General features: G+C 44.4%; 1 protein-coding gene across 4 annotated transcripts in view; it reads left to right on the top strand.

Annotated features, from left to right (window-relative positions):
• Positions 1-24,209, top strand: part of RAPGEFL1 (Rap guanine nucleotide exchange factor like 1) — a 101,876-nt gene that overhangs the window by 2,951 nt on the left and 74,716 nt on the right. Inside the window, exon 1 of one of the 4 annotated variants that reach the window (XM_061590078.1) lies at positions 6,673-6,860. The exons of 1 other annotated variant lie outside the window; for it this stretch is intronic. Coding sequence is in view for 2 of the 3 variants with exons in the window: in XM_061590076.1 (XP_061446060.1) it covers positions 12,875-13,292 (418 nt within the window). In the remaining variant the exon portion in view is untranslated. Of the gene's footprint in view, positions 1-6,672; positions 6,861-11,937; positions 13,293-24,209 lie in introns of those variants that run through there. 2 more of the 4 variants (XM_061590076.1, XM_061590075.1) reach the window with 2 other exon arrangements.

Genomic DNA, 24,209 nt, shown 5'->3' with positions numbered 1-24,209 from the left:
TGCTCTGTAGACAGTATATACACACAGTATATGCACACACATGCGCTATGCTGGAGCTGTGGTGTTTCTGCTCTACTAACATACAGGTACAACACCCATTCCTTCTCACTAGGAAACTGCAATTCTATGCTGAAGATACACTGGCTGAAGGATAAAAATGTGTATAGTGTAGGCATATATGGGGGCAGCCCTGGGGTGGTTGCCCAGTAAACCATGGCAAAAAGGGGCAGACTCTTCAACACTTGCTGCATTTTGCCTCCCACAGGCTCTGCCTAGTTTCCCCTCCTAACAGGACCTTCTCTGCTCTGCCTGTGCTTGCCACTGCCAGCCTTGCCACTAGCCTGGCCTGGCACTTCTCACTTCTGCTGCTTCTTGCCAGGGCTTGCTGGCCCTGTTACTCATCTGCCTTGATATTCCGGTTCCCCCCACGCCCTGCCTCATGGGGGCACGTAGCCACCTGTTTGGCTTGGCTCCGTTCATCTTGTAAGACAGGGAAGCCCAGAAGCCAGCGAGGGTGGCCGAGGCAGGGACAGGAGCTGCCTAAACCTGCTCTTGGTTGGGAGATGTTGTGGAATGGCCAAAGAAACAGTAATAGGGGGAGGAGAGCTGGGGAATGGCATCTAGCTACAGAAGTGATTATCCAGCTCAGGCATGTCTTTGTCTTTATCAAAACCGAAAGGATCCAAAATACCAGCAACTGAGCTTTGCCAATGATGGTGCCCCACAGCATGGAAGTTCCTCATCAAGATGTTTGCTGCGCTCACCTCTCATTATGATCTTTAGGAAATCTGTAAAGACATTTTTTATTCTATAAGACTGTCTGAAAATAACAGTAGTTCCAGCGTTTGTTACTGATGCTAGCATTTGTGCTGTTGTATGAACTGTTTCATTATGATTTTATATTGAACTGCTTTGAGAGCCCTTATGGCCAAGTAGTAATCAATAAATCTAACTGAAAAACATACAATACCATAAGATCATATTTGTATGTGGTGAGCTCTGTTTGTTAGGACAAAAGCAGCAAGCGTCTATATTGAAAGGAATTCTGTATTCCCTCAGGCAGAGCAAAGGTGTGTGTGTGTGAAGGGGAGCAAACTAACAAATAATGCTAGGAAAGCAATGATGCTCCAACCAGTGGTGCTCTAAATTCCCTGGCCAGTGGTTAGTTTATTTGTACAGAGAGTTGGTGGGTGGGTCGGTGGGTGTGCCTCAAGCTCTTACCTTGTGAAGTAGAATCCTTAACATACATTCCTGATGTTTGTGGGCGATGGCCCTTAAAAGCTTATCCCACTTGGACTTGGAGGGAGATAAAATCAGGGTCAGCTGCTAAAAGCTCTTAGGAGCTTTGATCTCTTCAAACTTAAAAGAGTCCAGAAGGGAATTAATATAGGACCAGAAGGAAAGACTCTAATCCCACTCACTCACCTCCATGATACAGTAAGTTGTTAGAGGTTCAGTCAGTCAGATCTACACACACTGCCCTGAAGTATGCTGAACAGGCATAGGACTACCAAGCAGGGCTGGTGTCAGAGGATCAGCATTGTTGAGCACTTGGCAAGGCCTACACCCCAGCAGAGGGGCTACTGCCAGCTCTCTGGCCCTGTTCCTCTTTCTCTCCTTGATGTCTCTTCCTGATCTCTTGTCCTCTCTTGAGTGTGGGACGACAAGATCTAGGGAAAGGAGCAGATGCTTCTACTCATCTTGCCCAGCACAGATGGGAAGCACTGGACCAAGAGGGAGACGCAATTGAATGGGAAGTGGTGACCAGTGGCACTCAACAAGGAGAACCCATCAGGGCAGGGGTTGCTGACCTTTTTGGGCCAGTGTGCACATCTGAAATTTTGAGAATGTGCTGAGGGCACCAGTCACAAAATGGCTGCTGTAGGGGATCAGCATATGCCTGTTGGGAGGGCATGGCATAACAAAATGGCTGCTGAGGGAAGAGGACTTGTATATTTGCAAGAACCCTTGGGATGAGGTGTGTCTCTCCATAAACTGCAGGATAGCTGACGAGTGGTAGGGGTGGAGGCCTGGTTTTGCTCTCATTGCAGCATAGTTCCCAGGTTCCCTGCCCCTTTACTTTCTCCCATATGAACTAATGGCTGCCATTCATAACTAAGAAGCAAGGAAGTCAAAAGGTACACTTGGGGACATTATGGATATGGGTTCTAAAATTGTGCCATATTTCTGGTGACCCCAGCTAATCAGAACCAAATGTGCTTCTGGCTACATAACCCTACCTTGGATGCTGTTTCATGGTCATGCTTCCTATAGTGTGATGGAAATGGGCGTTGGATGGGTACATGGATCCATTCTTTGCTCAGGAATGTATACTCTGAAGTAGCCTTCCCAACCTAGTGCCCTCCAGAAGTTGTTGGACACCTAACTCACTTCATTCCCAGCCAGCATGGCCAGTCAGGGACGATGGGACTTGTAGTCCAGCAACATCTAGAGGGCACCAGGTTGGGGAAGGTTGCTCTGAAGCAATAGTTTTCACACTGTTGCACTGCTAACACATGCCACCCCAGTAAAGGTTACATACTTCAATGTCTTAACTGAGTAGGGGGACTCTTGGGTATGCATTGTATTCTAGTAGTATCCTCCTGTGGATAAGACTGACAAAAGTGGTACCGAGGGTGCTGTTCAGAAATGTGGGCTACCTAAGGGTTAGCATGAATTGTAAAACTGGGTGTGTGCATCCTGTTCCCTTTACAGGTGTGGGCATGTTTTAAAAACATGTTCTTTGTTAACATGTTCAGAAATCAGGAAGGATTTTATGGGTGGATCAGTATATTTCTGTCTGCATTTTCCCATCCTGTCTGTCACAGTATCTAGTATTGATGTAATTCAGGTTTTAGTTTTCCTTTTCTTATGGATGCCATTTGGAAAACAGTTTTGGCAAGAGCCCTTCGGAAGCACAAAGTAAAAACATCTCAGACGGTATTGCTGAAACTGCAAACAGTAATGAACCATAGAATCATAGACTAATAGAGTTCGAAGGGGCCTATAAGGACATTGAGTCCAACCCCCTGCTCAGTGCAGGAATCCAGCATAAAACATACCCAACAGGTGTCTGTCCAGCTGCCTCTTGAATGCCTCCAGTGTTAGAGAGCCCACCACCTCCCTAGGTAATTGGTTCCATTGTAATACCACTCTAACAGTTAAGAAGTTTTTCCTGATGTCATAAAATAGTCTCTTATGTTAATTAACACTGTGTTCATGTTACACTGAAGACTGTTCACACACTGGTTGCTGCAACCCACCTAGCTGTGCAACTGCCAGGCTTTTGCACCAACCCCAGTAAATAGCCTTCCCTTAGAGATACAGAAGGTTCCTTACAGCAATGGTGTTTGCTAGCTAGTTAAAACATGCCTATTTGCAAGGTAATTCACAAACACTGATTTTTAGTATATCCTCTGTTAGAAATGTTGAATATCTATGATATTTGTGTTTTTAAAAGAATTGTATTGTCTCTTGTATTGATTTTATTCTGTAAACCACCTTGCAATTTTATATGAAAGGTGATCTATAAATGATTTAATAAATAAACATTAGGGGACACTCTTACTTTTGTGCTATTCTTGTAAGGTTTCCAGAGCCATTTGGCTGACTGCTGGTGGGAAAAAGATGCTAGATGGGGGCTCAGTCTGATCCAGCAAAGCAGTTCTTATGAACATCAGAAAGATATACCTTGCTGAGCAGCTTTGTCAAATTCACTTCCTGTTAAAAGTGAGGAGTGCAAATGACTGCAGAGGAGTGCCTTTTTACACACCATGGGTACGTGGAGGATAGTGCTAGAAAGCAAAGAGCATAAAGACTTCTGAAAATTAAAAAAACAACAAATGTCTCTGAATGGCAGAGGCATGGATGTAGGGGGAGTGGGGGATCATGTTTTGCTGGTGTTCTCCCACCCTATAGAAAAAGAAATGGAGGAACAGCTCCATGAGTGATACAGCAGGGGAACACATTGCTGGTGAAAACATAGATGGTGTTGTTTTTATATTTGTATGGTTTCAGCAATGTACAAGGCACTTTACAGTGTACGAGATGAAAAATATAGGATTCTGCCCCAAAGAGGTTACAGTCTAACTGTAGACAGTGCACAGATGTATATGCGGGAAACAACAGAGAAAGAATCATAGAATCATAGAGGTGGAAGGGGCCTATAAGGCCACTGAGTTCAACCCTTTGATCAATGCAGGAATCTACATTAAAGCATACCCGACAGGTACCTGTCCAGTTGCCTCTTGAATGCCTCCAGTGTTGCCCACCACCTCCCTAGGTAATTGGTTCTATTGTCGTACCGCTCTAACAGTTAGGAAGTTTTTCCTGGTGTTCAGTTGAAATCGGGCTTCCTGTAAAAGTTGAGCCCATTATTACATGTCCTGTACACTGGGAAAATCAAGAATAGATCCTAGCCCTCCTATGTGTCACTCAACCTTTCAAGTACTTGAAGAGTGCTATCATATCTCCCCTCAGTCTTCTCTTCTGCAGGCTAAACATGCACAGTTCTTTCAGTCTCTCCTCATAAGGCTTTGTTTCCAATTCCCTGATCATCCTCTTTGCCCTCCTCTGAACCTGTTCCAGTTTGTCTGCATCCTTCTCAAAGTGTGGTGTCCAAAACTGGAGGCAGTACTCAAGATGAGACCTAACCAGTGCCAAATAGAGGGAAACCAATACTTCATGCGATTTGGAAACTATACTTCTGTTTATGCAGCCTAAAATAGCATTTGCCTTTTTTGCAGCCACATCACACTGTTGATGTGCATGGATAGTTGCATGCAGGGCCAGCACCAGAGAGAGGCCAGGTTGGGTGCTGGCCAAGGGCCTCTGGGGCCCAAGGGACCCCTCCTTAGGGTGGGTGGGTAGCTCTCCCGCGATCTGCAGCAGCATCAGCTCCCTACCCTGCTGCGGATTGCAGAGAGGGAGCTCCCAGGCACCTCCCTACTACTGTGCAGGCCCGCCATGCCCCACCTACCTTTCCCTTGAAGTAAATGCTGGTTGTGCTGTGGGCACATGTCTGCCATCAACCAAGATGGCAGCTGAGGTTTCCCTAAGGGCTGATGCCCCTGCTGCCATTTTGGTTGATGGCAGGTATGCGTGTGCGTAGCTGACCATAGTTCATACAGACCTGCAGAGAATTCCCAAATGTTTCCAGTGTAAAAACTGGGTCAAGTGAAAGAACCTGAAGCAGGATGCTTTCCAGACATGTTGCCACCCTCATTCATCCATCTCAGAATAATTATTATCACCATTAGGGATGTCCTATCACTCTTTGAATCACAATGCATTCTTGGTTTTGCCTGCATCCTGTTGCAGGCAGTTCCTCAGGTTCATCTGGCTGGTTATTTTGCTGCCACTCCTATTAATGGAGTGTATTTTTATTTTGCAAGGAAGGACATAATACTTAGAGATCACAAGCTCCTAATGTTTGCTTCCTCCCTCCACCCCCATCTTCTTTTCCTTTTTTTATTTGGGAAGCTAAACATATGTAGGAGCCCAGAACAAGAGCTCCAGACTTCTCAAACTTGTCTCTGGTGATGTGTATTGCCATCTAAGTATTGCTTCATAGCAAAGGCAAACAGTAGAGAACTCCGTGTACCTTTGGCTGTTGTTTTTCTGCCAGTGGCTCATGACCCACAATTGGGTCATGATCTCAGGACCATTTTTCTGAACTTAATGCAAAATTTGTACTCAGACCCGCTCTTTCCCCAAACCTCTAAGGGCCTGACCCAGCATGTGTGCCTGCTGCTGTGAGTTTTTGAAGGAAAAGTGAAGAAAAAACCAAGAAATTGTAATAAGAGGAATGATAGGGGAAAGGAATGATCGCCCAAGCATATGCAGACAAGCTGGAGCCTGAGCAAGTTTCCTCTGCACACCAGCACCCCATGTAGTTACTGCCAGATCTTCAGTGACTGTCTCATAAACATTTTGTTGAATTCACATACAGATACAGAGGTTGCAGGGCAGCAACAGGCCCCTCACAAACTGTGGGCTTCTTTAAAAGATGAGGACTGCCCTCTGCAAGTACCTTATGCATTTCCCCTTCTCTGTCGGCCTGGTCTTACTTAAGGTGGATGGGTGGATAGAGGACAACTGAACAAAGAGCCCCTGAATAGCAGTTGCTGAGAATCACAAGTGGGGAGTGTGCTGTGGTGCTCATGTCTTGCTTGTGGGTTTCCCACAGGCATCTGGTTGGCCACTGTGAGGACAGGATGCTGGGCTAGATGGGCCAAAGGCCTGATCCAGCAGGGCTCTTCTTATGTTCTTAAGAGAACACACCTGGATAGACAGCTAGATATGGTCAGGAGCTTCTGTTCCTTCGCCAGGCAGATTGCATGTTAGTGGACCAGGATGGCTGACTGATGTTTCCTCAATGGAAGCTAATTATTAGGAACCAGTTGGAGATATTTCTTGAGGGTTTTGAATGGGAGAGCCACCAGAGCTTGGAAGGTGACATAGACCTCCAGCTAAGGTAGGGGCAGGGAAACCTTTTCAATCCTAAAGCCATATTCCCTCCTGGACAACCTTCTGAGGTCCACCTGTCAGTAGTGGGAGGGGCCAGAGCCAAAATTGGGTGGAGCAATGAATGTGACTCTTACCTTTGTAAGTAGGCTACATTCTAGCCAAGCAAAAGTCAAGGGTTTACACACCTCTTCATCTTCCATCAAGGGAAGCAAGAGGCACTATCACAATTCAAGCAAGCCCACATTTCAGTCAGGCTGCAAAACCACTTGTGGAGAGTGAGAGAGTGTGGATGCCCTGGGAGGAGTCCTGAGAATCACGTAGGGAGGGCTGCAGGACTGACTGAGCTGAAGGAGCCCTCGATAGCAGGGTGGTTCTTTTCCAAGATCTGCTTGGTGAGAATGTGCACATCCTTTGCCTTTGCTTATGCTCTGTTAGTATATTTGTTAATTGAGCAAATGCTATAAAGATGCCATTTATTTATTTATTTATTCAACTTATTAGTCGCTTATCTGGCTGAATTGTCAGCCACTCTAAGCGACGTACAAAGCAGAACATGCAAACATCAAAACTTTAAGAGACTAACAATAAAAACTAACAATAACAGAAAAGCTAAAAAAACAGGAACAGCAAACCAAAAACATTCATCTTCCTGGTAAAGGACAGTCCCCAAACAAATGTCACTAAGAGCAGGGGTGGGGGGCAAGGCAGGTGGAAATGCTTGCCCCTTGATGGTCCCAGCACAGCCCCATCCCTCTCCAGTGTGTTTTTCTTCTCCAGAGGAAACCAAAACCTGGATTGTGTTGCTTCTGGAACTGCTCACCTCTTATAACAGTATATTAAAAGTGAAATAGCATATGATATTGAAAAATGGCTCTCATTTTGGGTCCCTTTTGTATGCTGGAATTAAGGGTGAGTTTTGGGTCTGAGAAGATTGAAGGCCACTGCCCCTAGAGAACAGGGTAACCAGATGCAAGAGGAGACTGAGCTTTTCTGTGCCTCTAGTAAATCAGAAGCAGATATATGGGCAAGTATAACTTCCATTGCAGTAGTGGTGATGGTCAGAGATACACCTGTTAGTATGTTAGCATCTAGGACAACCAGTAGGGAAATGTATGGAACAGTGTTTAATTCTCCAAGGTATAAGAGAGCTGTCCTCCTTTGTACCCGGTCACTTTACAAGGAACCTTTCTCAAGTTTTTGCTATCCTGGGGTCTTCAGTATTCTTAACTGGCCCTGCTTTTGTATAGGAAATAGAGGAGAGCTTTCCCTAGCTCACTGTTATAAATCCATACATTTTTAAGCTTCCCAATTTCTGCTTCCCAATTCCAGTCCTTATTTTTTATGAGAGTTTGCCTTAGTTTTACACACTTGATATCAGTGAGGTGTTGTTGTTGTTGTTAATGTTAACTCATTTCAGCACTTTTTTGGGGGAGTGTGTGTGTGTTTGTGCAGTGCAAGATTATTTTTGAATTAAATAAATGTGTTAATTTTTTTTATTTGCCAAGGGAGTAGAAATGATCAGCTGATCAAATTCCTGCTTTTATAGCAAGAACAAATATTGATTTATTCACTTATAGCACAAGCCTAACTATGTCTGCTCAGAAGTAAGTCTTATTGCATTCAGAAGGGCCAGCTCCAAGATAAGTGGGGTTAGAACTGCAGTCTCAGGCTGCAATCCAATTCACACTTACCTGGGATTAAGTCCCATTGAACCCAAAGAAGCTTACTTCTGAGTAAACATATTGGATGGCAGCCTTATTAATTAGTTAACAAATTTAACAAAAGGGATGCTCAAGTTTCTCTGTGGCTCCTGTTGTTTAAGGGCATAAACTCTTTTCAGGAGGGAACATCTTTCCAATTAAAATATTTTAATAGAATGATGACAAGTGAGGCTTTATCAAGTCTGCCCTAAGTAGGGCAGATAAAAATGTAAGCTATGATGCCTTCAACTGAAGGATTAATTTGATGCCTTCAGTTGAAAGACTAATTTGAACATCTTAAGATAAGAAGTAACTGAGTCAATAAACAGGTTTTTTTAAAAAAAACAATGAATTATTCATATTTCTCACTCATACTCTGCCACAGAGTATTCAGGTGTGTAACAATAAGCTGAAAATATATACACAGAAATTATTCAATTAGAATGAGATTAAAACAGATCAGTCATGGTATTAGCAATAAAAGTAACAAAGATTCTTGTGGCACCTTAAAAAACTGATGCATTTATTAAGACATAAGCTCTCAGAAACACTTTTAATGCATGTGAAAGCTTATGCCTTATAAGTGTGTTAGCCTTAAGGCAACACTGTTATTTTTGTTGCAGTAGACTCAGGGCAACTCTTCTGGAAATTGTTATTCAGCAGTGGAGAGGAGCTGACCCACCTCTAGGAGGCAGTAGATAAGTTTAGCATGGATACAAAAGACCCAAATCTGACTCTTGCTAGTTTCACCTGTGTACATAAATGTTCCAATAATTGTTTTGAGGTATAAAAATGGTGTAAAAAAAGGAAGAAATGTTCTTAAAGTACTATGCAGTTTAAACTTGAATATATCTTAGTGTAGGCCTTTCAACTTTGCTGAGACTGTTCTCCTTCCCCCAAAAAAACCCCTTCCCATCCCCACACCTCTGTGGCTTTCTGAAATGGTGCCCCTGCTTTGGTGGTGGTACCACAGATGAGGTAGCCCTTTCTCAAAAAGCCCTCCATGCAACATTGTGTTAAGTCTTGGAAGACTGGTGAAAGCGTATGCAAGCATCAGGCTTTAGGGGATAATTACTGCTACTCAATGTAATCTGAGCACTTGTGTTTGTGTATGTATGTGTTTAACAATCATACTTATGCTATTTAACATGAAGCCACTGGGAGCTATCATCTGGGGGATTTGGAGTGTGTGTCATCAGTATGCTGATGACACTCAGCTTTATTGCTGTGTTCCATCTGAATCAGGAAAGGCTGTGCAGGTGCTCGATCAGCATTTAGACAGTGATGGATTAAGGGTGAATGATGATAAGACAGAGTTGCTGTTGATAGGTGGTTCACGTGTCCAGGAATTAAAGGAGACAACCTGTTCTGGATTGGATTGCATTCCCTCTGAAGGTGCAGGTATGTGACTTGGGAATACTGCTTGATTCCAAACTGTCACTTGAGGCCCAGGTGGCTTCAGTGGAATCCTATGCCCAGCACTAGCTGGTTCAACTGCTGTGGCTGTTCCTGGACCATAGCTTGGCTATGGTAGTTCATGCTTTAGTAACCTCACGACTGGACTACTGCAATCTGCTCTATGTGGAGCTACCTTTGAAGATGGTCTGAAAGCTGCAATTGGTGCAAAATAGGTCTACTAGACTGTTAGGCAGTGCAGCAAAATAGAACATGTCACTACTAGTCCTGAAAGTGCTGCATTAGCTACCTGTGAGCTACCGGGTCCAATCTGGGGTTCTGGTACTGTTGTACAAAGCCCTAATTGGCTTAGGGTACAAATACTTAAAGGAATGCCTCCCCACAATATTTAACAGTCTGTTTCTTTTGAGGTGTGGTAGTGGTGTTGCTCCATATGACCCATGGGGTGGCAACTCATGACAGGGCCTTCTTCATGGCAGTCTCTGTTTTGTGGAACTCCCTCTCTAGAGCCACATTCACACCATGTGTTTAAAGTGCTATTATTCCACTTTAAACAGTCATAGCTTCCCCCAAAGAATTTTAGGAACTGAGTGCTGAGAATTGTTAGGAGACCCTTGTTCCCTTCTTAGAGCTCCAGTTCCCAGAGTGGCTTAACATTCAATCAAGCTTTCCAAGGAACTCTGAGAATTGTAGCTCTGTAAGAGGTCTAAACCCTATGTTTTGGGTTTAGAGGTGTATTTTGTATATCTTTAATTATTGTATGTGGATTGTATTTTCTGTGTTGTATACAGCCCTGGGCTCCCATGGGAAGAGGTGGTACAGATCTAAAATAAATGAATAATATTCTACCTTTTGGCCCAGCAGGGTCCTTACAGAATTTCAGAATAACATGTAGTTAAAATGGTAACATTAAAATGGAGGGGGGACACCCCCTTCTAGCATTGTTCTCATTTCCTATGTAGATTTTAGTATTGATATGGTTTTTGTTTTATGATAATGTTACTTAACTTGTACTTAATGTTAAGCATTTTTAAAAGAAAAGGAGGGTTCCTGGTTGAGTGGTGTTCCACCTGTATAGACATAATTCAGTGCTAGATCAGATGTTTGTGAGTACATGGTCCCAGTTTTTTGCATTTTTCGTTAATAAGATTGCTGGTGGTGGCAGGGCTCAACAGGCCTGTGCCTGACATCATGGAGAGATGATGTCAGTGCCAGAGAATAGACAACACTGGGCTGATGAATTAGAAAGGTGCAGTGGTAAAACATCTGCTTTGTGTGCAAAAGGCTCCAGGTTCAATCCCTGGCATCTCCAGGTAGAGGGGAAAAGATTTCTGCCTGAAACCCTGGAGAGTCATCCCAGTCAGTGTGTAGGAAGTACTGAGCTAGAAGGAACAGTGGTCTGACTCTGCATAAGACAGCTTTCCTGTGTTTACTCCTGTAAGGCAGCAGAGCTTCTTGTGTTTATTAATTTGTAGATTAATGAATTAATTGCATTTTTATTCTGCCCTTTATCCCCAAAGGATGTCCTTTCAGTTATATATTCATAAATATAATATATACATAAATATAATTGAGGGGGAGTGTGTGTGTGTGTAGTGGTGGGGGAAATCAGCTGAATTGGCATTCAGATGCTTATATACTTGATTAGGAAAGAGGCTGACATGCGGGGCCATCACACTGTTAGGAAAAGCTGATTGCTAAAACTTTTTTAAAAAAAGAAATGATTATTGTGAAATTATTCAATATATATAACTGAATATTTATCCACTGGGGCAAAGAAAAGACTGAACATATCAGAAACAACAAAGAGATGTATGGCCCCCTAAAGACTAAAACATTAATTGTGCCATGAACCATAATGGTAAGATTCCACCACCACCCTTTTAAACGTGCCTTGGAATTCGAACGTTTATATGTTGTTGGGGTGTGTGTGTGCAGTTTCCATCTGAAGCCATTAAACACACATATATTAAAAAATAAGAAAAATGTGAGTGTTCAATATAATAAAAAATCTTTAATAATTCCAGCAACGTAAAACTCCCCCGAATGTATCGTCTGTATTGTACTCGAACCAACTGAGGACAATTTTTGCATCAATTCAAGATGCAGATAACCACCAATTAAACTTTCAACATTGTCCAACCAACCTAATTTCTCATCCTTACATTTTGCTTTGTTTTTATCAATTTCTCATCCTTACATTTTGCTTTGTTTTTATCAATTTCGGTTATAGTCCAAGATCAAGGTGTGTGTTTTGACTTTCTTGCCCCATGCAACAAGTGCAGGCAACAAAAACCACCACCAAATAGGGTGGGGAGCAAAGGCGGAGCAGGAGGAGGGGCGGGGCCTGGCGCTGGCTTGTTACCCTCCTCGGGAGGAGGCGATCAAAGGGAAGGCGAGGGAAAAAGAGTGGCTGCTTAGCGAGCGAAGCTTCCTTACAGGCCAGGAGGCACGAAGAAGAAGGGGGGGTCCTGCAGGAGAGAGCCACCCCCGTGCAAACTCCCCTGCAGACAGGCAGGCTTCAGCCCCCGCTCCTGCTGCCGCCAGTAGCTGCCTCCCCCGCTGTCATGAGCATCCATAAAGGAGGATCCCGCTTGCGGCAGCAACAGCCTGGCGAATAGAGAGCGCGCAGGGCGCACGGAGTGGCAAAGGCGAAGGCGAAGGAGACGAGGCAGAGGCTGCGTGGCGGCGGCGGCGGCGAGATTCTGATTGCAAGCCGGGACCCTTCATCGGCTTCGGGAAAACACTGCCGGGGCCAAGGGCGTGCTCCTCGATTTGCCAAGGGCAGAGTTGGAGGAGGGGAGGATCTTTCCAAAGAGGTTTTGCCATCGCCACGCTTTTGGCGTGGCCAACGAGAAGACTAGACAGCAATCTACCTTTTTATCCCTCCCACATCATCGTTTATAATTTCAGGGGTCAGCCAGGACGCGGCGCCACCGAGGGCGCTTCTAGTCGCTCCTCCCGCAGGGAGAGTCGAGCCGGACCTCGCTCACCCCGCCCCCTAATTCCTTTCCACGCTCCCTAAGATTGGCCAAAGCTGCCACCCTCCTGCTCCGACACACTTCCCTTACCCAAGCTCCTTGCCACCTTCTTCCCCAGATCTTCCGCCGCCTCCAACATCTGGCACAGCTATGACTCTCTGATCACACGTCTCTCCATCCCCGCCGCCAGCACGCAGAGTGCTACACCCCTGATCCCCAATTTTGGCCAAAGCTGAAAAGGGCACATTGGATCACACCTCGTCCTGGGGCCCTGCTGAGCCCCTGGGTGCCCCCACTGTGGCCAGCGGGATGAAGCCTTTGGAGAAATTTTTGAAAAAGCAGGGGTCCCACTTGGCTGCCCGGGCTGGCCCTGGGGCTGGTGGGCAGGTGCACCGCAGGCAAAGTGTCTCCAAGATCCTTCTGCCTGGATTCCTCAAGGAGCCCCCAGAAGATCCCCCTGAAGGAGGCACAAAAACTGCTGGTGATGGCCGCTGGCTGGAGCTGCGGCCCCCTGATTCCTCTCTGCGCTCCCCAACATCCTTCTCGTCTGAGGAGCTGTCCCCAGGGGGTGGTGGAGGTGGTGAGACCCAGCTCAGCCCAGAGTCTGTTCCCACCTGCTGCTGGGCACCGCTGGCAGAACCCGAGAGCCCTGATCAACTATTGGGGAGGCTTCTGGAGAAACTGGGAGGGGACCCAACAGCCCCCCATGGGCATGGCTGTGGCTCAGGTAGGGGACGTGGCTGGGGTCCTTCAACTAGAATTGTAGGAATAAGGTAGGGTGGGGAAGGCAGAATAAACAGTTGCGAAGACAGAGGCTGATGGTGTTATATGGAAAGGCATAGCAATGATTGAAATTTTGCAGAGAATATGGGTAGATTTTGGGACTGTCTTTATTTGAGTGCTGGGAGTTGGAGCCAATTTAAGAGTGCCAGGGATCAGTCCCAGAATATATGACATAGTACTGAAGGAAAGAGGGTGTCTCTGAGCATGTGCAAAATGTATTTTCCTTGGGAACTGAACCCTGCCTCCTGTATAAAAAATGAATACAGGGCTTCCAGATCAGAAAAAAAAGTGTGATTTCTAAACAGGTGTGACCTCCAGAACCTTTCCATGTTTGAGAGGATTCACTGGTTCTCACCTTTGGGGAGCAGAACCCGGCAGGGGATATGGGCTTGGATTTATCAGACTCTCATCTCCCCACCTTAGTCAACTGGTGTCGCCTCCATTTGGAAGCACTGCTCTGGAGGAAAAGGATGTCCAGCATTTCTGAGCAGGGAGAAGGAGGTGAGGCAAAAAAAGCTGAGTGGGGCATCTCTCTCTTTCACCCCAGTGATGGCACCTGTTTAAAGGATGGTGTGGGAAGTATAGACAGAACTCGTGAGAGCACTGTCTGCAGTCAGGAATGTAAGAGATAGAATGTGTGTATAGGTCAGGGGTGGGGAACCCATGGCCCTCCAGATATTGCTGGACTACAACTACCCAGCATCCCTGACCACTGGCTACGCTGCCTGGGACTGACAGGAGCTGGAGTCCAACAACATCTGGTGGGTAGCAGCTTCCCCATCCTTGGAATAGGGGTACTTGTGTTGTATGTGTATGTACAATTGTGATTTTTGAAGGGTTGCTTGTTTCTGGGGTTGCCTGGTGGGGTTCGGTGGATATTACGCAAGGGAATAAGGCAAGATCAAACTTTTGGGGCCATTCCTACCTAAAAGGTACAAGGTGACATTTGCAGGTGAAAGTTAGTTGTGTGCAATAGGGCTTCTGGGAGGTAGGATGGAAGTCAAAGACAGGGGAGATCTAGGACTGGGCAATGGAGGTGAGTGGCTGCTCAAAAGCTTAGTATGGGATCTAGTCGAGTCAAGAGTGTGAGCTGTTAGTCGGAAAGTGACCAGTTCAAATCTCAGCTCAACTATGAGATCACTGAGTAGCTCCAGGCAAGCCTCTACCTCAGCTTCAGGCTCCATGTCTGTAGGAATTGGGACAATAATCCCTGGTCTACCTTGCAGTGTTGTTGTAAGGTTATTGAAGGAAGAATATATAGACTGAAAGGGATTTGAACCTTCTGGCAAAAGTAGTGTATAAATGTTAGATATTGTAATTTTTTAATTTCTCCAGATTTTTTTTAAGATTAAAAACTATTTTACAATAACTATCCTTACAATAATGTCTTACTTTGTAAGAGAGATTAGCTTTTACTGAAGGCTTGTAAATAGCTGTTTGACAGGTCACCTGTGGTGAGTAAAAATCACTTCCAAGTGACTAAGCCGGGAAACTTTGTAGGGAAGATGAGAAAATGTTCTTTTTGTTTCAGACCATTAATATGCTATGAGTGACCAATACGAGGACTAATTTAAAATGTGGACTTGTAATTTTTGTGATCTTACTTGCAAGACTGTTTTATCCTTGTTTTGCAAATGAAGAACAGAGGTTGAGAGAGAGTTACTTGCATTGCATTTGAGGTGATGCAAAGCAGTAACCAAATTCATATAGTCTACATTACTGCTCCCATTTTCAACATATTTTTTTCTGAAGTATTGATTTTGGGTTATCTTTCAAGTAAGGATGCTTAGGATTATAGACTTACTTTAATTTCCATTTCATGACTCTGCTATAATTTACATGTGAAAAGTTACTTTCCTTCAAGTATCCACAGGGGTCCAGCAATGGGGAGGGAATTACTTGTCTAGGAGGGTGTTTGCCCTCTTGTCCCCTTCCCTCTGCTGCTGCCTGTGTGAGTCTGCAACAGTAAATGCACATTTGAGCTCCTTCTCTTACTCTTTGGAAAATGTGTGAATGACTTGAATGTTGTTTTAAACATGCAAGGATGCAACCAAGAAACTGTGAAGAAAAGTTACTTAATTTATTATTTTGTATTATTAGTCTCATGTATATCCCTCTGTTCTTCCATTGAGTGCAGGCTAGCAATCATGGTTACCCCTCCCCACTTTATCTTCACAACAACCCTGTGAGGTAGGTTAGGATGAGAGAGTGTACCTGGCTGAAAGTCACCCAGGGAGCTTCATAGCTTGAGTGGGGATTTGAACTCTGTTCTGTCTGGCCAAAGTCCAACACTCTAACCATAGTGCCACATGGGCATTGTAACATTAATGCCCTTCATGTGTCACCTGTGAGTGCATGTGCTCTGCTTGAAGCATGTATTAAAGGCTCCCAACTGATCATAAAAAGTACTTTTTTTGTTCATGTGTGAAAATGTCCAAGGTCCCAGCTTTCCAGCTCTTCCGTCTGATGTTTTCAAACTTTGTAGTATACCTTCAGACTCGTGTTCTGAGCAACTATCCCTGCTTGTTAGTAAGATTTCTGGGGCATATTCTGGGCTGGATATTCAGTTCATGAAGGGCAGATGCCAGACCTCCCGAACCTCCCAATCTCCCACTATAATGCGAATGTGCATTGGAACATATTCGACAATCTCCTATAGCTGCACATTGCAAGGGAAGATGACGGTGCAGGGAGGCAACTTCTTTACTCTTCTTTGCCATTGAAAACCCCCAATAAACTTCTCAGTAGTGGTGCACTTATGTAATTTCAGACCCTGGACTTAATGGTCATGAAGGGAACGTAGGAAGCTGCTTTAAATTGAGCCAGTACATTGGGTCATCCTGCTCAGTGTTGCCCACACTGGCTGGCAGCAGCTCTCCAGGGTTTTAGATATGGAGCACTCCCAGGCCTACCTGGAGATGCTGGGGATTGAACTTAGGGTCTTCTGCACGCAAAGCAGATGTTCTACTATTGAGCTATGGTCCTTCTCCAAATATGCTCATCCTCTTTAGGTGGTTGTGTGTATTGCTTCACTTGAAGGCACATAACAACAACAACAACTTCAAAATGTGGTAAGCCAAGCCTGCTGTGTTGGGTGGGTGAGTCCTGTTCTCAGCACCCTTGAGAAACCACAGTTCCCAGGATTCTTTGGTGGAAGCCATGTACTTTAAATGTATGGTGTGGGTGTGGTCTAAGTGTGAATGACCAAGGCCATAGGTACTCAGAACAAAAGTTGTGGCCACTTTGATCTTCCCCTGGTCCTGCTACTGCTGTGCTATCTGGAGCTAAGCCCTGGTTTGGCTTAGTGTTATGTCTCAACCCAGGCACATGGTTTGTCTGCCCCGATGGATGTAATATTAAACCAAACCATGGCTTAACTCCGGGTAGCATAACAGCAGCAGGGTTGGAGGAGAAGTGAAAAGACCTTTTTTCCCCTCTGAGTCCCCATACATTTGTTTGTTCACCTAAGCCAGTGATTCTCAAACAGTGCGCCGCAGCACACTGGTGCGCCGCAAGAGGTGACTAGGTGTGCCGCAAATATTATGAAAGTATATTTTAAAAATGAGAAGAAACCCATTTGTATAGAGATTTATTACATCCATGATCAATTAATAGCTAGGCTGGGCCCCTTAAAATATATTAATATATTTTTAATTTTGTACACAAAGTGCACCAGAAAATTTTTATATGTTTTACAGTGCACCACGAACCAAAAAAGTTTGAGAACCACTGACCTAAGCCATAGTCAGACACACACCATACATTTTTATGAAAATCCATGAAAAAAGTTACATTTTGTGGGGTGGAGTGGGAGGCTTACCTCCAATGTCTAGAAAATCAAACTTCCTAGAATTATATTCACTGATGTATAACTCTGGTGATGTGAACTTCAGAGTATTACAATGTTTTAAAATGGTTATGTTTGCTCTGCTCAAAGCTAAACAATGTTTAGTGTTTGGAGTTCTTTTTTTATTGCCTGTAGATGAGCCATACATTAAAATGCCATCATCTTCTTTGGTTGTCTGTAAGGTAACAAAAAGTTAAGTACATCATTTTATATATAAGTAAAAAACAACAATTTATATGATTGATTTTGCAACAATTTTAACAAACAGCCACAGAGTAGACATTCTTGATGCCCACCATTATTTGTGTTTGCCACTCAGGCTCCTTCTGTTCCAAGTCCCCTGGCATGTGTGCAGGACTTGGGAGACGAGAGGAATCAGTCTCTCACTTTGTGCCATACTTCTGAGTGCTTTTAGGCTAAGTATCCCCAAGGCACCATGAAATGAGGACTGTCCTCGGTGAACAGAAGCAGTTGGACCATACGCACTCCATGGTTGAGCTGAATGTTCTATTATTATTATTACTACAGAACGCTTCCTTTGGGGAAGTTTTTTTTAAAAATTATTATTACATTTGTATCCCACCTTTCCTCCAAGGAGTTCAAGGTGGTGTACAAACAAAGTTCCCCCCTCCTGATTTTATCCACACAACAATCCTGTGAGGTAGGTTAGGCTGGGAGACAGTGACTGGTCTAAGGTCACCCACTGAGAGCTGAGTGTTCTTGTCCAGCTTTTGCCTTAATCTCTGCACTACACCAGCTTCCTAAAAAAGTGATAAAAACATGCTCCACAACAACACCAGGAATGTCTTTCTGAATGAGAGCCAGACTTTCTACTCACATTTTTATTTTAGTTTATTAGGGATGTATGAATACTTGTATATGAGATAATTTTATGGCTGGTTTTTTACACTTTTTTTTATGCTGGTTGTTAATCCCAGAACATTTGTTGCAAGGAAGCGAGTAAGTAAATAAATATACTCTCTGAGCATGTGGTAAGTGCTTTTGGAGTATCAGTCAGTAACTTTGTGATTGATGACATGTGAGAATAGGAGGGAGAGCTTCCAGATCAGAAGGGCAAGCTTGAGCTTCTCTCCTAGAAAGTAGCCTCTGGGTGTTGAATATTTGCATGTTTCAAATCTCAGTGGAAACTTGCAGCACACTGTGGTTTAAATGGTTCACCGGGATAGTGGAAATCCAAGGAACATAGAGTGGCTACATAGTTCCTTCAGTGTTAGGCACAAAAACAGGTGGGTACAAACTGTATCAAGCCAGATGACTTGGGGAGGACTTTGGTTTCAAGTCTTGCATGGAATGTAACAGATTGCATAGGCCTGAGTCCCTGAACCTCTTTGTTAATCTTTAACGTCACTCCAGTGCTAAATTTAGCTAGTCCAGTATTGGGGAGAAAAGGGCAGGAAGCAACCAGAAGCTGCTACTGCTCTGTCTGGGCAGAATGCTAAATTAAACAGGGGCCTCTTTCAGGTGTTTGTCTTCCACCTGTTGGCAGATTTTTAGCAGAGCCTGATACACACCCCTTCCTAGTGCTCAATGAGGATTTTAATAGTTTTTTTTTTTAATGACATGCACAAGAAGTCTAAGTGAGCCATATTGTGTACTTCAGGCTCCTCCTCCATATGGAATAATTGTTGCTTCAGACTTTGTTACTATTGTGTTCTCCTCTGGGTATAATGTCACAGAGAAATAAAGTTATAATCTTACTACTTTGCACCAGGTGGAGTTAAACTAGACTGAAATAGTTTCCTGCTTCCCAACTTCTCTGAGATGCAGGAGAGCTCTTACATGATTAGTTTTCTTGTGAGGAGAGATTGCTGGAGAACTGTTGCACTGATATAGAGAGAGAGTCCCTGCAGCTGAATATACGTTTTCTGCACTGACTACAGTCTAACACCCAAGTAGTTTCTCTCTAGCCCCTCTTGAAAACAGACAGAATGCTGATCTCAGCTCCCACACTGGTTGGTAAATGTTTTCACTTGCTAGTAGCCACCAGCCATCAAAAGTCCATTAACGATACATGCTTCTATTGCCCATTGAAGAAACATCTTTAGTTGTTAGCTAAGCAAGCACTACCTCAATTAAGGACAGAACTGCTGTGGTGGAATTGTACTACACATACACATCACAGACAGTTCCACAGCACTCAGTGATTCAGCTGAATGTGTGAAGTGCATCCTTTGAAAAGTATTGCATTTCATTTGACACTGCTATGCTATGCAAGTTCTGTCTCTGGAAGTTAATCTGTGCTGGTTTAGTCACACATGTGTCTGATCACTTGATACTGCAGTTGACAAATTACAAGCACGTATGTGTGTGCATTAGCATTACTAGGTTTTTCTCATGCTTAAGGCTTGACTAGTTGCCATATTTAATGTTGGGAAAGAATTGGCCTGATTTGCTTACATGAGTCACCTAGAGCCGTTTGCTGTGCAGAATCCTTTTGGCATTGCACCTGCTCCCTGCTAATGGCACATTCTGGCAAGGATTGTGTACCCTGATCCTTAGGGAAACAGAGGGGAGGTTGACCCTTCCTTTGAGCAGGGGCTGGGAGTAGCTGGTCTTCCCTCTGTTTTCAACTTTAATTTTAGTTTTACAACTGGGATCCGCAACAAAACATTGCAGTGTTGACTGCTTCTGTTTGGCATTTCAGCCAGCCAGCCAGCCATGCCCTGTTCCAGGATACTCCATTCCATTGCATTCCCCCTCCCGCTGGTTTTCTGTTCCTTCACCAGTGTTCAATCATCATTTCATAACCACTGAGCATGCTTACTCCTCAATGGGCTGTGTTTTTTGTGATATATGTGTATGTGTCCCGCCCTCTTAGGATTTTGTTTCCTGAAGATGTTTTGTACTTTTGCAAACCTTGGAATTCTCTCAGGCCTGTTGATACCTTCCCTCTTATGCGTGGATGGTGTTGTTTTGGCTACATGAAGACAGGTACTCAGATAATGAGATTGCTGTTAGAATATGTATAGGGTAGCAATGCCACCTTGCAAATAGTTATTGGGGTGAATTGCCCATCCCTGCTCCACTGCGCTGGACCACTCCTCTTCCCTGTCCTCCTTCCCACCGTTGAACTAGCTAGGTTCTTTCCACTGTGAGACTTTGAATGGAAGATTATTCTATAATCTTTAAATGGTGTGAGCAGGGGGTTGGACTCGATGGCCTACAAGGCCCCTTCCAACTCTATGATTCTATGATTGTAAGGGCTCTTCTCCAATTTAGGACAGATCCACGAGAGAAAACTGGCTCTCACTAGACCTTTCTTGTTCCACTGATATTTCCTCTGAGATTAGGGATGGGCGAATCTGTCAGTTTTGATTTCCCTCTCTCATTTTTCCACTCTTCAGTTCTCCACATTACCACATCTGTGCATTTCTAAAAGTCCTCATGAAAATTCATCAGCATTTTAGTGCAAATTTCTTCTATCTATTTTTGTATGCAGTTTTGTCTAATATATCTTTTGTTGGCAATTTTACCTAATATATGCATTTTTGCAAAGCAATTTCCCCAAACATAATGCATTTTGTGTGCTATTTTTCAATAATGTATGCATTTATATGCACACTTTACCCTAGTATATCCATTTTTGTACATATTACTTGGCTAGAGTATTGCATTGCAAAATGTGTTAATGTTGAAAGATGGCTGTGTTTTGGTTCAAAAGTGCAAATTTAAAAGATTCACTTTTAAATGTGAACTGCATTGAATTTCTTCCCTGTCCCTATCTGTGATCAAGTTGTATCAGTTTGGCTGCCTGCTTTCCCAGGGGATTGGTAGGTCATCTTCTCTGTGTTCATTGCCAGACTGACTTTCCCTTTCTTAGTCTTACCTGAGCAAAAGTTCTGTGCAACCTAACGTTTGCTTTTTCACTCTTCCAATGGAAGATCAGAGGTGTAGTTGTCCAGGGTCTTGGGGATCTTAGACCCTTTCTTTTTTTGGAAACCAGGTCCCAACAGGGTCCCTATGTCTCCAGCTTCCTATGAGCCAATCATCATGAAAGGGGAGTGTGTTAGCCACTGAGTCTTCTACCTTGTTTCCTTGCCCTTTCCTGCTGATTGGCGGCAATCAGAGTGAAAGGAGGTAAATCAGCCACTGAGAAGACTAGCAGCATGTAGATAAACATGTAGACATTGAGTTTGGTAATTCCAGTAATATCTCTGACAGTGAGAAAGGACAGTCAAATGGTGACAGTGCTAGAGAAGCAGAAAACAGTATTCAAGCCTGGCCAGATTATTCTATACCAAAAGCAGAAAGTGGCAAGTATCCAAAAAGCCAGGAGAACATTATTCTCTAGCAGGACTGCTTGACCACCTACAGGTGGTCATTATCATTTCAAGCAGTCCTGCTAGAGAAGAATATTACAGACCACCAATTTATCCCCTGACAAAGGCCAGACAACATAGTGGCCGAAACGCATTGAGCTTTTTTAAAAAAAATAAACACATTTTTCAGCATCTTGGGATTTTCCCATCTTTTTTATTCCAGATTATTCTATAATCTTAGAAGGCTGTTTAAATTTAGAAGGGGTCGTGGCTGTGATTGTTATGACTGCACTTCTGAATTTCCCACTACAGTACTGCAGAAGATATCCTCTGTATAGTTTGCAGTCTCAACAGCAGGTTTAGAGCTTAAAAACATAAGAGCCCTGCTAGATTAGGCCAAAGCCACACCTGGTCCAACACCCTGTTTCCCACAGTAGCCAAACAGACACCAATGGGAAACCCACAAGTAGGACATGTTGGCAATAGGTGTTTTCCCCCAGTGCCTAGTATTCAGAGGCACAGTGTCTCTGATCCTGGAGACCATTATCATGACTAGTAGCCACTGATAGCTTTGTCTCCCATTTATTTGTCTCATCCTCTTTTATAGTTGGTGGCAGTGAATTCCATACTTTTAACTATGCACTGTGTGAAGAAGTACTCAGTGTTTGTTCTGAATCTCCCACCATTCGGTTTCACTGGATAACCCCAGGTTCTAGTATTATGAGAGAGAGAGAAATGAGAGTTGGAGGGCACAGTTTTGAGATTACCAGGATGGGCCATCCTGACAGCCGTCGCCTTGGTCTGTGTGAATGTGTGCGAAGAGATAGATCAAGGAGAGCACACACTTGTCAGGGGACAGGAAGCTGCCTTATGGTCAGACCATATTGATGCATCGAGCTCTGTATTGTCTACACTGACTGGCAGTGGCTCTCCTGAGTTTCAGGCAAGAGTCTCTCCCAGCCCTACCTGGAGATACCAAGGATTGAACCTGGGACCTTCTGCATGCATGGCAGATGCTCTACTGAGCTATGGCCCTTCCCCAAGGATTTGAGGCTAAGGTAATGATGGGAAAAGCCCTTTCTGCAGCTCCATTAAGGAAGAGGGGGCCTAGCATCAGGCAGCCTCTTTTATTGGGAGGCCTTTGGTCCATGCCTGATCAACAGAACATCCCACCCTTCTGTTGCTCTCCAGTCCCATGCATCCTTGGGTAGAAGCTCCAGCTCTCCTTAAAACAGAGGTGGCTTACCTGGGCCCCTCCAGATGTTGCTGGGCTCCCAATTCCCATCAGCCCTAGCCAGCATGGCCAGTAGTCAGGGATGAAGGGAGGTGTAGTCCATCAACATCTGGAGGGCCGCATTTTCCATATTCCTGCCTTAGAATCTTTCCTACACTGGGTATAATATATGCAGAGAAGCATTTAACAAGTGGCTATGAAATTCTCCATTTCTAGCCCTCCTTTGCTTATTATGGCTCTTTTCTGCCGCTTGCCTCATTCCTCTTCCATCCAGACTCTGGATTGCCCTGTCACCTATAATCTGTACTTCGGCTTCCAACACCAGCAATGGTGCCTTTTACTTAGCACTGCACTCCCTGGGATGTGTTACTCAGGCTGCCCCAGCCTTTCCAGCAACAGCTCTGAGTTGTAGACATTGCTCAGCCTTCTCTGCTGGGTTGTTCACAGTCTCAGCCTGATCTTGATGTGACAGGTTCATGGCTTGAGAGGGCTGGTAAGCACCCCAGTATAAAGTGCTGGTCTTTAAAGTTTCAGTTCCCCCTGAAAGCAAATAGCAGACCCGCAAGCCAGCTACAAAAATGCCACCTTATGTTTTATTTGCTTGCTGTAGTCCAGCTCCTGCCTTGATGGACGTTAAAGAGGGTTGAAGCTGGGGGCTGAGTGGATTGTGTGAGTTGAGTGTTTACTAGATGTAGACCCACCCTCAAAACTATGGATGCCCCTTAAATGTAAGGGATTAGGGTTCCATGAGAAACACCTGTATGCTGCCTGTCTAGGGTAGTTTACAAGAGCCATAAAATCACCCTGAAATGACAGATTCTTGAGGCCAGTTCACACTATGTGATATTCCTCTGCATCAGCAAATCCTGACTGTCAGGCACACATATTCAGAGAAGTGATGTGAGGAGCAAGTGAGAAATGGATACAGTGCTGGATTTGGGGGTAGGTGGGAGGGAAGAAGGAGAATTCCTCTGAGCCTATGCAGAGTGCAATTCCAATCATCACTGAATAACCTCAGTCTGTTCCCATGCATTTTTAATGGAGTGGGGCTTCCAAGTCAGGCTGTGTGGCTTCCACAGAGGGTTGCTCCCCAGAAGGGCTCTTTTTAGAAGACTAATTGCATCCTTTCCCCCACAGAGATTATCCCCTTTCTTCCCTTCCTCCCCCACCCAATGCTGTGGCCAGCATTTCTTGTCCTTTGTCAGAGGGTGTGGAGTGTAGCCCAGGACTCCTGGCTCCTCTTGCTATTAATGTATTAGAATCCAGTCATCCTAGCTCCCAGCTTCCCACTCCAACCGCTGGAGACACAACCTCCTTTTATGTTCCTCCCCCTTAGGATATAATTATAGGCCCTTTTCTCTCGCTCGCTCACTCCCAAACAGAAACGCAAGGCCCATAGGCTTCTGAGGGTTGGCTGAAATGTTTGCACAGGCCTGCCATGCCTGGGGAAAAAAATCGAGGGTTGCTTTTCCCTTCCTTTATTGTTGCACATCACATTGC

Source organism: Rhineura floridana, chromosome 11, assembly GCF_030035675.1.
Source record: "Rhineura floridana isolate rRhiFlo1 chromosome 11, rRhiFlo1.hap2, whole genome shotgun sequence".
Classification (NCBI taxonomy): Eukaryota; Metazoa; Chordata; class Lepidosauria; order Squamata; family Rhineuridae; genus Rhineura; species Rhineura floridana.
This window is presented reverse-complemented; position numbering and strand designations above follow the sequence as displayed.